At 50.3% G+C, this 13,073-nt stretch overlaps 1 protein-coding gene across 4 annotated transcripts in view; it reads right to left on the bottom strand.

The window, feature by feature from the left end:
* Window positions 1-12,857, bottom strand: part of LOC101645833 (urea transporter 1) — a 24,843-nt gene extending 11,986 nt beyond the window's left edge. Inside the window, exons 1-5 of one of the 4 annotated variants that reach the window (XM_045296172.1) lie at window positions 12,050-12,089; window positions 10,704-10,768; window positions 8,586-8,743; window positions 4,632-4,782; window positions 3,230-3,419 (exon numbers count right to left, since the gene is read on the bottom strand). In XM_045296172.1, coding sequence (XP_045152107.1) covers window positions 3,230-3,419; window positions 4,632-4,782; window positions 8,586-8,732 — 488 coding nt within the window. In that variant the 5' untranslated portion in view covers window positions 8,733-8,743; window positions 10,704-10,768; window positions 12,050-12,089. Of the gene's footprint in view, window positions 1-3,229; window positions 3,420-4,631; window positions 4,783-8,585; window positions 8,744-10,703; window positions 10,769-12,049; window positions 12,090-12,838 lie in introns of those variants that run through there. The other 3 variants (XM_004703091.2, XM_045296174.1, XM_045296173.1) reach the window with 3 other exon arrangements.
* Between the last annotated feature and the right edge of the window lie 216 nt (window positions 12,858-13,073).

Below are 13,073 nucleotides of genomic sequence, written 5' to 3'. Positions count from 1 at the left end.
CTCTCCCACCCTCATGTACCCTTGATAATGTATAAATTATGTTGTCAGTCTTACACTGTCCGATGTCTCCCTTCACCCACTTAGGAAGTGTTTATTTCTTTAGATCATTCAGGACCTCTCCTTTGAATAGAGCTTTTACATTAAAAGTTGCTCCCGATGTGTGATTTCTCAGGGAGAGAGCTAACACTCCTGAGATGTAGATTCATGTTCACCGTGTCTTTGCCCCTATAAACACCCATCTTCTGTCTGATTGGGCATTTCTGTCTTCCTAGGCTTCTATTTGGTTTTCCCCAGAGATACATCTCCAAGTTATCACAAAGCAATCTCTGACTCGACAACGTGACACCTAATTCATTCTGCTCACTGTCAAAGATGTTCCCACGCCTAGGTTTTTACCCCTGGTCAGAATTGTTCCTAAATTGTACCCGGGAATGGGCATGACTTCTATAGAATAAGAAATGCTGACAGCCTAGGCATGCACCACACAAGCCATATCTGGGACCATGAAGGGCATGGGTCCACTTTCCAAGAATCTAAGCACTCGGTAAAGTGTACGTGTGTGTGTGTGTGAACAGGAGGAAGGTGGCGGGGTGTGTGTGTCAGTGGAATGTGCATGTGAAGGTGTTAAAGTGTGTGGTGAGGTCAAATGCCTGACCCCAAGGAGCGGTGATGGCAGCCAGGACGTCACAGAGTTGAAGGTGTATGGGAGCTTCTTGGCTCTTTGTTAACCAGGGGCAGGAGCCAGCAGGCAAAATGCATTAAGGACATTCATCTGGACAAGAGGCGTCCAGGTGGGAATCTCTGTTCAAAAGAACCTTGCCTCCCTTAAAGAATTCTTCGGGACATGTGAGACAGTTTGTATTGGTTTATCCGAAGGGTCAGCAAACTGGCTCTCAGCCATATGCAGCTCTTGTGGTGTGTACATGTGGCTCTGAAGTAAAATTGAAAAGGACAATGACTATTATTCAGATAATGGTGATTTCATGTTTGTAAAAATGTATTTATGGCTCTGGAATACTTTTTAAATTGTTGCCAGGGCCAGAACTAGCTCTTCCATCTCAAGTTTGCCGGCCCCAGGTTTAGCCAACACAATTGACAGAGGAGTCCTTGGGGTCACAAGTGGAGAGTTGGTGGTATAGTGGTTACGCATTAGGTCGGTTGTTCAAATCATCAGCACCCCCCCACCCCGCCAAACAAACAAAAACATATTGTTGAGAATGAGGGGGGTCAGAACAGAGACCCCACACCCATCTGTAGACAATAGGACCTCCCCTCACAGAAGGGTCCAAGGAAGGGATGGGCCAACCAGGGCGCCGTATAGCACCAATGAAACACACTATATTCCTCTGGTTCCTTGAGGCTTCCTCACCCCACACTCTCATGACCCCAGTCCTGCCTTTCAGTTCTGGCTAGATCAGAGGTTGTTCACAGGTACAGATAAGAGCTCAGGGCACTCAGAATCCAGGTCAGATAAACCCCTCAGGAACAGAAATGGGAGGAGCGATACCAGGAGGGTAGGGGGAAGGTGGAGAGAGGAAGGGGGAACGAATCACAATGATCAACACATAACCACACCCTCCAGGGCGCTGAACAACAGGAACATGGGTAAAGGGAGACAGAGGTCACTGTACGATATGAAATAATAATAATTTATAATTTATCAAGGGGTCATCAGGGTGGGAGGGGAGTTGGGAGGGAAAAAGGAGGAGCTGATACCAAGGGCTCAAGTAGAAAGCACATGATTTGAGAATGATGATGGCAACAAATGTACAAATGTGCTTGACACAATGGATGAACAACATCAAACCATTGGCCACTCTTCAAGAGAAGGGAAGAGGCCACCTGCTCCTGTTGACATCTGCAGAATCAGACACCCTAGGGAGCAGTTCTACTGTGTCCTGGGGGCTGGCTTTGGATCAATGGCAGTGCGTTTCAGTTTTGTCTTGAGGGGCACACATGGTTAAGAGCTCACCACTAACCAGAAGGTTGGTGGCTCGAACCCACCCGAAGACGTCTCAGAAGACAGGCCTTGTGATCTGCTTCCAGAAGGAACCTCTACGGAGCAGTTCTGCTCTGAACCCCTGGCCTGGCCGTAAGCTGGGCTCTACAGGAAGTGACGATGCACGGCAGCAATTGGGATTGCACACGACTCAAGTAGAGAGAGAGGCCGAGACTTGTCGCTGCTGCAATGAGGTTCAGTGCAGATGAATGTCACTCGCTGCAGCTTGTGAGAGGCCCTGGTTAGAGAACTGAGGACATGCATTCCCGTCAAATAGAAGACTCCCATGTTAATGCGGTCCTTCAGGACTAAGACAAGTAGAAAGAGATTTGAAAATGAACACAGGCGAGTGGGGCGTGTTTTTATAAATAATGCCTGATGAGGAAACGCTGTCAACGTTCACTGGTGCGTCACAATGAAGGCCTATTCAATAAGGTCCAATTCACCCACAGCCCCAAACTGAAGACTGTCCGTTGATGCACACTAGAATAGGGCTTAATTTAGGAGACAAGATCCTCCTCCTCCTTGGCTCTGACATTTGCTGACTCTCCTTGAAACATCCTCAGGTAATTTACAGCAAGGGTTACAAGAGCATAGTTGCAGAAGGGCCATCGACTGGTGATTACACACTGCTCCTGGACACCTGCAGGAATTAGCAGTCCGGGGCCATCTCTCCCCAGGTGGGAGTCAGCTCATTACTTATGATCAATGTTTGAAGCAGATGCTGTTTTTAACCTAACATGTAGTTCGGAAGACACACACTCAAGCGTCCTAAGTCACAACTCACCAATTTGGACTTTACAGCTGTTCATCTCTCTAGGAGGTAAACCTAACCTTTGCAATTGTTTACAAATTGAGTTTGCTGAACTAACTTCAGAAACATAATGAGGATGATCAAAGCATTAAATCGTCCCATAAACTCCTAAACCTTTTTGCCCAAAACAAACAACATGCTGATGACTAAGAGTTTTATCAACCCGTAAAAGAGATCCTTAAAAAACTCCTCTGGAAATTACCTTGCAGCTTACTTCTTGTTACCTGCGCTGCCATGAGAATCTGGTATCACTCAGACTGGCTGCTTACTCGGGCACCATGAGTCAAAGGGTAGAAGTGATCCCCTGATTCTGACTAAAGAAAGGCAAATAGCAAGGGTCCTGTGTAACAAAGGCTGTTTCTCTTGAGAAGGGTGTGCATTGTCAGTAGGCTCAGCGTCCCTGGCTGGCCTCCTACCTGTCTTGACTGAGCAGCAGGGCCGTCAAAGTGGAGACCATGGTTCCCAAGCAGCCATTGAGAGCCCACCAGGGGTTCTGGACCAGAAGTCCCACCAGAATCAGGATTCCACTGATGGGGTTGCTGACAAACACCACTTGGGATAGTCCCCGAAGAACCCAGTCGATAAACTGAAGCACCACAGACCTGTCTGGAAGACACGAGATGGGCAGACTTGAGGACGCAGCCTAGGCCAATGGCACGGCTTCCCAATACCGGAACCTGCTCCGAGCAAAACCATCACGACTACCTGCCACCAAGGTGCGAGAGGAGGCGAAATTACTTGCAATGGCTTGTCTAGCCACGTCTTTGTAATTTCCACCAAACGATCGGGTGGAACCATGCAAACAGGGCGTGCGAAGCACATAGAGAGGGGATGGGTGGCTGTGAGCACGAGGCATCTCAGAAGCAGGACGAGAGAATTCCTGGAAACCAGCAAGGAGGAAGAATCACCAGCGGGGCACGTTCGCAGTTCCTGCCCGAAGAGCAGAGGCAGCAGAGGCCATGCCATGGCCGAGACCGGGAGATTGAGCTGAGAAGCAGTGCCAGGACCATGAGGCCGTGGGGCAGAGGCCAAGGGGTCTCATGGCTGAGGACTGAGCAAGAGAGCGCCTTGGCTGCTGGCTGAGGAGGAGTGTGCTGTGGAAAATGCCTGCATGCTCACTGCTTCCCAGTTCTGGCTTGGGGCTACCCTGTAGCTTCTCTCATCAAGCCCATCGTTGCGGGTGTTGCCTGTGAGTTCCGTGTGGCCCTTGCAGTGAAGGAGCGAATCCAGCAGAAAAGCTCGGTGCCGCGGGAGGAATGGTCGGTGTCAGAAGAGGGGCAGCGAGGTGGCGAGCACGGGTCTTGCTCACCTTCGTCTAGGCCTGGTCTCCTCTCCCTGGTGAGGCTGGAGAAGGCCAGCATTGGCCTCCAGGTCACGGTCACAAGATGAGACCCCTTTTGGATGTTCCTCTAAGCTTTTTCTCCCTCAATGGAACCCATATCCAATTTCTTTTTGCCCAACTCACACTGCCCTGCTAGAACTGAAATTCCAGAAAGCACTTAGGTACCGTGTTCAGAGGTGAGATTCTTAACATAAAGGAATGAATTACTCATAGTACAATTTGCATCATTAAGTACTGAAATTACAGTGTCGAGCCAGACATCTTTCCAGCATATGAGAAGATCTCTGACCGCTCCCTTTATTCAAATCATTGGTGATGCTTGCGGGAGAGAAGTAAGTGGAGCGCAGACAAATGCAGAGGAGAGAGAGAGCTCCAAGGCGAGGCGGTGGAACGAAAGATGAAAGTAAAAAGAAGGAACCAACCGCTCCCCCCCCAAAGAGACTTCTCCCATCTCCCCAAGGATGGAAGAGAAATACCTTTGAGCCAATCAGCAAATTCTTTCATATCACCAGTGATGTAGCCAAGAGCCTTGGGGAGTTTCCCTCTGCATGGAGAAACCTTCCTTTCGCCCTGCTCCTGCTTCACAACATTGGGGCTGTCAGCCATGGCTGCTTCTTCCTCGGAGTCCTTGAGGAAAGAACAGGAAACATAAATACCTCATAGGCTCAAACACTGCAGCCTGGTCAGCTTTTGGCATGGTCACAGCAGCTACAGCAGACGAGTTTTAAGGCCCTTCACCAAGACCATGTCTCCTGGGACGACGATGATGGCAGCATTTCCCCCTGGAACTATCAAGGACAGTATTACTGAAATCCAACCCCCACCCCCTGACCTGTCATCAGTGTTTTCCGTGTGACTGTCGGATAGTTGTGGCCTTGTACTTCACAAAGCTCCATCTCTCATTCAAAAGGCATTTCTGCTTCCTGCGCTCAAGGAGCTCAGTCTAGTGGACAAGACCGAAAAAGACCTCCTTAAAACATAACGAGTCAAGAAACAGCACAGAAATAGCTAGGGTCCAGTGCTTGCTGCCATGCTCTCAGTGAGAGGAGCCACAGCATCAGGTTGCTCATTCACGCAGACTATTTTCAAGAAAAGCAGTCTGACTGGTGAAAATGTTAATTGGTACACATATATGGATAGGTACGTATTTTAAGAGCACCGTGTGTATGTAAGAACAGACTCAGGACACTCTCTCCAAGGGAAGGAGTACTTGAGTTTGCCTTTTAACAAGGCCATGGTCTCACATAGCTGTGACTTTTGGAATTTGTTCCTGAAATGTGTTGAAATAACCGTGATCGATGTGCCACAGAGGCGAGGAACTGGGGCAGGGGAAAGTAGGTACAGTTGCTGAAAATCAAGGACTCGTCACATCCGGACTGCACAATCCATGCATGTCGAGGGCATCATTGTAATGAGGATGCGTCGGGGAAAATGCTGATGACCTAACCATGACATGTGTGCACTATGAGGTTATTCCCTTCCCAGGATGAGTCCGGAACAGGAACACACCAACATCACCCGGATGTGGTACCCTGCAGACAAAAGAACGAATGGTTCGCAGTGCCGATGACGAACAGGAAAGGATACCAAAGATGCAATCCCAGAGGTAGGCAAAGGAAGAGTGTTAAGCCATCTTGAATGTCCAAGAAAAGCCAAGCGCACCAGTTAAGTGTGGCTAGGTAAGTATGAAGTAGAGAAACACCAAACCCTCAGACGCGGAAGGCACAATTGCGGGATGCTGAGACGACAGCCACGCAAGACATGGCCAAGGCAGTTCCCAAAGTGCATGCAGGTATACCTGCTGGTCTTCTCCCCTGTGGTCAGCTGTGAGCAAGGGGTCCTCATGGCTATTTTTAATTGTTTGGCCCCAACATGGTTCCTTTCACTGTAGCCAACAAATAGAGCAACTAACAGATAACAGAATCATGCAATTTTGTTGTTTCTTTGTGTGTGTTTGCCAAAGGCCCGGCACTAGTTTTAGCTCCTGTAAATCCCAGGATGGAAATCAAATGTGAGTAGCAATTTTTAACTGATGAACAATTTCCCTTCAATTCTAGAACGTCACTGCCCAATTAACCATCCGGTTCTTTTAAACAATAGCAGGCCATTAATCATCATACCAAGCATGAGCTATTTATATAATGTATCCCAGGCTAAGCTCATTTTCTTTTTGCCAGTCATTAGCCCTCAGCATGTCCAAGTCTTTCAATAAGAAATTCATAAATTGAAAGCTGCCGGCAGTCAGGAGCCCAACCTAAGCCCCCATGGAGTTTAGCTGGTCCCACAGGGAAGCCAGGGAACACAGGTTGAATAATGAATCGATGAAGTAGCCTTTTACTCCATAATCCACTCAATGATGGCTATCATTTATCTCCTGCCATCTCCCTCTTTAAACCTCACCACTGAAAATATTACTCATGAGCCCCTTCCTCAGCTACAGGGACTTATTGTCAAAACCACGCCAAGTTATGAGTCGCATTTGACATCAGTCCAGATGCTGACCAGAAGCTCACCGGTTGAACCGACCACCTGTCGGTTCTAGAGGCAGCTAGAACAAGTCCTACAGAGGTAGCATGACGTGACAATATCACAGTGGCTTTTTCCACTAACTACAGGAACACCTTGGTAGACGGACTCTTCTAAAATAAACAAACTCATGCGCTCCAAATTTCAAGCACATATTTAAATGCTCCATCACTCCAGAGATTTGGGAGATACAGACACGAAACCAACAACAGAACTGGCCCGACATGACTGGGGACCTGCATGGCCTGAGTTTCCTGCCGAACCACCCAACGTTAAATAAATGTCAGACTCCTGTTGTACAAATCCACCGCCTGACGTTGAGAAGGCTTGGGGCAATGAGTCCCCTGGTATCCAAGTCTTGGGACAGGTTGTAGGCCCCGATGCCCTAGAGATCAGAGTTCCCCCATGAGCGGGTTCTCCTCAGGACTCGAGCAGACCGTTGGCTTTGTCACAGAGCCCACCCCACCAGAAGCTGGGCCCACTCTGACTCCCCTGTGCTGGAGTAGACTTGCTCTCCCCTGGTTTTTCCACTGCTGTGACCTTTTGAAACCATGCCTGCAGCTTCTTGACCTGGAGGGACTGCTTGGTTAGTAGCCAAGGAGTAGTTATCTGCATCTCCCAGGGCCTGTTTATCTGGACTGCTGAATCCCTGGAGCCTCTGGGGGGGCACAGTTATGGCAACTGGATATGAGATATAAGTGCCTTTCCACGGTAGTTCACCCTAAAATTTCAGTTAGGCTCGACTCAGTGGCAGTGAGTGAGGCTAGCTCCATTCCTTCAGGGAACTTTAAACCCATGCAGCCTCTCTGGGAAGGCAAGCCTGGGCGATTGAGCAAGGTTCTTCCATGGATGGAAAGGCTTCGATGCCAACCAATCGGACCACTAGGTCTCAACAAAGAAAGTAGAGTGTTCTTTCTGAAACATGAGAACAGGAAGTACTGGCTCTAGTTAGTGAAGTAAAGGGAAGAAACGAATGAAGTAGAAAAACAACCACCACTGTCAAGTCCATTCTGGCTCACAGTGCCTGCGAGGACAAAGCAAAACTGCTCCCTAGGGTGTCCGAGGCTGTAAATCTTTACGGGAGGGGCCCCGTGGTGTCCTATTGACACCTTGGGTTGCGATCTGCAGTGTGAACCCCCCAGCAGCTCCAAGAGAGAAAGACGGGCTTTCTACTCCCGTCACCAGATACCTGGGAGCCCCCCAGGGCGTGGTTCTCAACCTTCCTCATGCAGCGACCCTTTAATAATACAGTTCCTCATGTTGTGGTGACTCCAACCATAAAATTATTTCCCTTGCTACTTCATAACTGTCATTTTGCTACTGTTATGAATCGTCATGTAAATCTCTGATAGACAGGATGTACTTTCATTGTTACAAATTGAACATGATCCAAGCATTGTGATTAGTCATAAAGCAACATGTAATTATATATTGTGAAATGTTTGTGTGTTTTCCGATGGTCTTAGGCGACCCCTGTGAAAGGGTCGTTTGACTGCCCAAAGGGGTCGCGACCCACAGGTTGAGAACCTCTGCCCTAGGGGGTTACTATGCGTCAGCATTGACTCCACAGTTGGGAGTTCGTTTTGGAGTTGGAAATCCTTGAAGCAGACCGCCTCATCTTTTTCCCATGGCGCGGCTGGTGGGCTTTTGGTTAAGGCCCAAAGCTTCATCCACGGCACTACCAGGATGCACCTAGTTTTTTTTAATAGCTGTCAAAACTCCACACTTCCACCGTCCACCGTTTAAGCCCAAGCGACTCCGTGCATCTGGCCCAACCACAGGCGCACCGCTTAGCAGAACTTGCTGGTCCCCGATACCCAGGCCCGTTCAGAAAAGGCACACGCGGTAGGAGCACAGAGGCAGGGTTCCCAGTCCAGAAGCTACCCAAAGGTACCATACCATACCTGTTGGTCCGGCCCGTGGGCAAGGGCTAAGCTTAGCCTGCAGAAGCCTTTGCGCGCTGCCTCACTGCCATTATTTCCAAAGGGGTCGGTCCAAAGAGGACTATGAGAGGCGTCACCAGCGCCGCCAATCAAAGACCGTCCATTCATCCTTCCTTTCTCTCCATACAGGACAAAGGGCAAAAATATGTGAATCAGCAGGGCGCGAGGTGCATGATGGGGGGAGGCAGGCGTGTGCCCACCGGGTTGCCGATGAGCTGTAGCCCCGGTGCAGACCGCTAGGGGCAGTGCGGCCTCTCCATCAGCAAAGCTCTGTCCAAGGCGAGGAGGGTCAGTAGGTTTTGCTCCGCTGCGTTTTGCAACTGGCAGGAGGTTAGGAAGTCGGAAGGCTGTCCCCTAAAACTCTTAAGGCAAACCGTTATGGCTTCAAGTAGGGGACCGACACCAACCCACGTTTTCCCAGGCTTGTTCTTCATGAGAGGTGAGATCGGAAGTGCTAGCATGGCCGCTATTTTCTGTACTAAGATTCTGCTCCGTGAAATGTCACCCAATTCACAATCCCCAAATCAAACCAGATCAAACCAAACTCACTGCTATGAAGTTGCTTCTGACATATCGCAACCCAATATAGGGTTTCCAAGGCTTTGTCAATCTTTAGAGAGCGGATGACCACATCTTTCACCCCTGCGGAGCGGCAGGTGGGTTTGAACCATCCACCTTGTGGTCAACAGCTCACCAGGGCTCAACAAAGGACACCAGCCACACTTTACGCACAGCAAAAGCCCAGCCCAAGACTTCTAAGTGGCATTGCTTCATCTATATGGACGAAATTGTCTTAAATACTGGAAATTATCATATTGGTTATAAATGATTCTTTGTTGAACTCAACAAATCTGGTAGCTTTTTGTAAACCTCCACCACCCTAATTTCCATTGCATGTAAAGATAATTCTAAAGATGATTATCAATCTTGAATGAATGCTAATTTGCTTCCTGCAGAAATTCCAGAGAAGCTCTGTGTGGTATTTCTACCCTCCTTTTAATTTTATTTATTTTCTCTTCTGGTTTGATCTGTGACTTAAAAACACACATTCCATCAGAGTGATTCAGGAAAACCCACAATTGTGGAAGATGTTTCTGACAGGCCTTAGGGAGAAATGTGCCTGTGTTCATTCAGGGAAACCATCTTTCTGCTCCGGTACCAGGACGCTGTGCCTGTGGGTTGGAATGTCTTTTTACCGGGTGAAGAACAATACTAAGCAAACGAATGGTGGGATTGTTATACAGGATTTTTTAAAAGAGAAAGAAAAATCAAAGGGAAAAAATGGGAAGAAAGAGACAAGAGGGGAGGGATGGTCTATTCTTCCTGCGTGGGTGGTCTCCCCCACACCCTCTGTCCTTGTCACATGGCTCTTGGAGAACCTCACCCTTGAACTCAGCAGCAACATTTTCTTAGAGTCCAGAGTAGAAAAAAATGGAAATATGTGAGAGTGAGAAGGGATTTTTGAAGATTGCAAAACTCAGGCCTTCACTGTGCAGAAGAGGCAATAGAGGTGCCTGGTGAGGCAAGTGGCCGACAGAGCCCTGGCGTCCATGATCTCTCAGGGTGGGGCCAGGCCCATTAACACTGCCCACGAGTCTATTCAAAGCAGCCATCAGTGAGAGAAGAGCTGCACGTGCTGCGAGGTCTGCAGCGGGGCTTGGACTCAGCAATGTGGGGGGCACCGTCTGTCTTCTTGGGGTGGAACAACGAAAAAAGGAGCTCTGCCCATCCCCGGTCTGACTCTGTGCCCTTACATAATCTGGAAGCTTCGGCTGGTGAAGTTTCCAGCAGCAGGGTGAGACCACTAGTCCCAACAGGGATCACTAATAGTGCTCGTCGCTTTAACACAAGATGATTCCAAGGTTTCAATTCCACACTCTCTACTTTATCACACAAGAGAAACCACCTAAAAGCACTGTGTACAAACAGGAAGGCTCCCATTTTCTATGGCTCACCTATCTCTTAAACAATGAAAAGGGAGAAGAGTCGGAGCTGGGCAGACTTAGAAGAGCGAGTATCCAAACACATCACACTCAGCCATCAAGAGGATTGCAGTGTTGACTCTGATTCCATACTTACAATAATCTTTATTTTGAGTCGTGTTTGATTTTTAAGTAGCGGGAGATGCTCCGTGTTCTTGAAGGCTGTAAATCGTAAAAACACAGAAGTTACTGTCAGGCAGTCTGTCTCCTGATGAAAACATTTCCTTCTGCGGAGCACAGAGTTACAGGAGCTTTCAGGTCTGAATTCCAGCTGCCAGAAAGTGCAGCTGCTAACGAAGCTGCCAAACTCAGGGCTGCAAGTGTGAGGGGCCATTCTCCCAGAGCCCTGGCTGGAGCAAACGGTGTGGGCTCTAGTGTTAACTGGATAGCGGGTGTTTTGAAGCTCAGAGGCACCAAGGAAGAAACCCAAGCCAAACCCACTGCGACCGAGTTGAGTCCAAAGTCATAGTGATCCCAGTGTTTCAAGCCGGGTAAATCTTTTTGGAAGCAGACAGGAGTGGCTGATAAACTTGAACCACCAACCTTCTGGTTAGCAATCCGAAGGCTAACCCACAGCACCACCAGGGCTCTCTTGGTTTGCACAAAGGCAAGAAAACCCAACGGTGCAGTTCCACTCTGTGCCACCCAGGGTTGTCATGAGTTGGGGCACAAAACAACCCAAACAGGAATCGTTCTCCCAGTGGGTATTCTCTGCAGCCTTCCTAAGAGCCCAGATAGAGCGAATCGATGGAAACAGCTATACCCCCAACCCCACTTTCTTCAAGTCCTAAATATGCACTCTGCCAACGTTAGGTAATGTTCTGGAGAACAGCCTGAAATGGGGCTGATAACTCGGCGTCTGCTTGTCGGGTGTCGGGCGCTCACTGCAAACCCTCTTCCACAGGGGCTGAAGGGCAGCTTCCCCTCCCCCTCCCTCTCCCCAAATCCTACCGAAAGACACTGCATTTTCACTAGGCTTGGGAAGGTGCCTCTGGCTGGGGGAAAGTACTTTCTGGCTGCCCAGGACTGTCCTGTGTTGCTGCTTTTATTCAGTTCCAACGATGGCGATCGTATTCTCCATCAAAAACAGAAACAACAGGGGCCCTGCGCGTGCAGCGGTGAACTAGTCAGCTGGTAGCTCACCGAATGGTTTCTCGGAAGAAAGAGCTGGACACTGCGGGCCCGCCCCACCAGTCGGTCAGACTCATAGAGGGGCAGCGCAGAACTGCCCAGAAGAGGAAGGTGCTAGCCTAGAAAATCCTCGGGGCAGTTCTGCTCCGCCACAGGAGGTTGCTAGGGGTCGAAAGCGAACAGGGCCGCACCTAACGACAACAACAAACAAAAAAGGGGAAAGGCGCAAAAATGCGAGCGGGTTCATCAGGCCAGTCCCCCGCCACGCGGGGACTGAGCCCGGCGGAATAAAGAGCAGCACGGCGGACTCACCTGCGGCGGGCTGCAGGCGGCGGCGCTGCGCGGGAGGCACGCGGAGAAAAGGCGAGCGCGCGCTCCCAGGAGAGAGTGCCGCGCGGGGCTCGCGGCTTTATGCAGGAGCCAGCTCTGCCCATTTGGGGACGCCTGTCCCCTCCCACTTCAGGCATTCGAGCCAAAGCCGTGCGGCGGACTGGTCCCCAGGCTCCTCCACCTGATGGCTCGCTCGCTTCCGGACACGGTGCCAACCTCTTTGCCACCCTGTCCCCGAGTCCCCGGGCTTTCTGCCCAGTGATTATCCTCCTCGAGCCAGTCCTAAATCCATCGTTTCTCTCTCTCCTGCTCTCTCCTCTCGCCCCTACCCTCACCCTCAAATCGTTTTGGAAAGATTTACAACTGGCCAGGGATCTCGGCGTGGGGCGTGGGGGACACGGAAACTGGAAAGGCAGGGAGGGCGCGGGGCTGCCCAGTGGACCCCGGGACCAAGACTTTTGCTCCGAAGCCTGAGAAGAACTTTCCCGGCAAGTTTTCGGGGTCCGGGAGAATTCCCCAAGGGGCGTGGTGGCGGCGGTAGTGGGGCTCGGGGCTCGGGCAGGGGACACAACTGGCTTTCTGGACGCCAACCAGGCCTTTGCCCCCGGTGCGGAGGGCGCCAAACTGCAGGCGTTTCTATGGAGAAGGAGACCCTCTCTCTGCTCGGGAGAAATCAAAGGGCTCCTTTTTAAAGTGCGGGAGGCCTTCCCAGAGCTGGAGAAGACGTAACACGTGCACGAAATAGTCCCTTCCTTCCCCCATTCTGCTTACGTTTCAGTTTCGTGCTTGTCCTGTGATGGCAAGAATTATTTTTTTAAAAATCGCGGGAAAAGGCGCATCCCGCGCCGCCTGGATGCGCAGATAGTCCTTGTCTGTCTTCGCCTGGCGGCGGGGGGACTCGGGCTCCGCCTTCTGGACACCTGCCAGGCCACAGGGTTCCCGGTCCTCCTGGGTGGGGACAGCTCTGGGCTGCGGGGGAAGCCTGCCCTCCAGGTGGCCCCTGCGA

This window comes from Echinops telfairi, unplaced genomic scaffold (genome assembly GCF_000313985.2).
Source record: "Echinops telfairi isolate 266 unplaced genomic scaffold, ASM31398v2 ScPeMD7_7400;HRSCAF=8409, whole genome shotgun sequence".
NCBI lineage: Eukaryota > Metazoa > Chordata > Mammalia > Afrosoricida > Tenrecidae > Echinops > Echinops telfairi.
The sequence above is the reverse complement of the archived record's forward strand: the minus strand, read 5'-3'. Positions and strand labels throughout refer to the sequence as shown.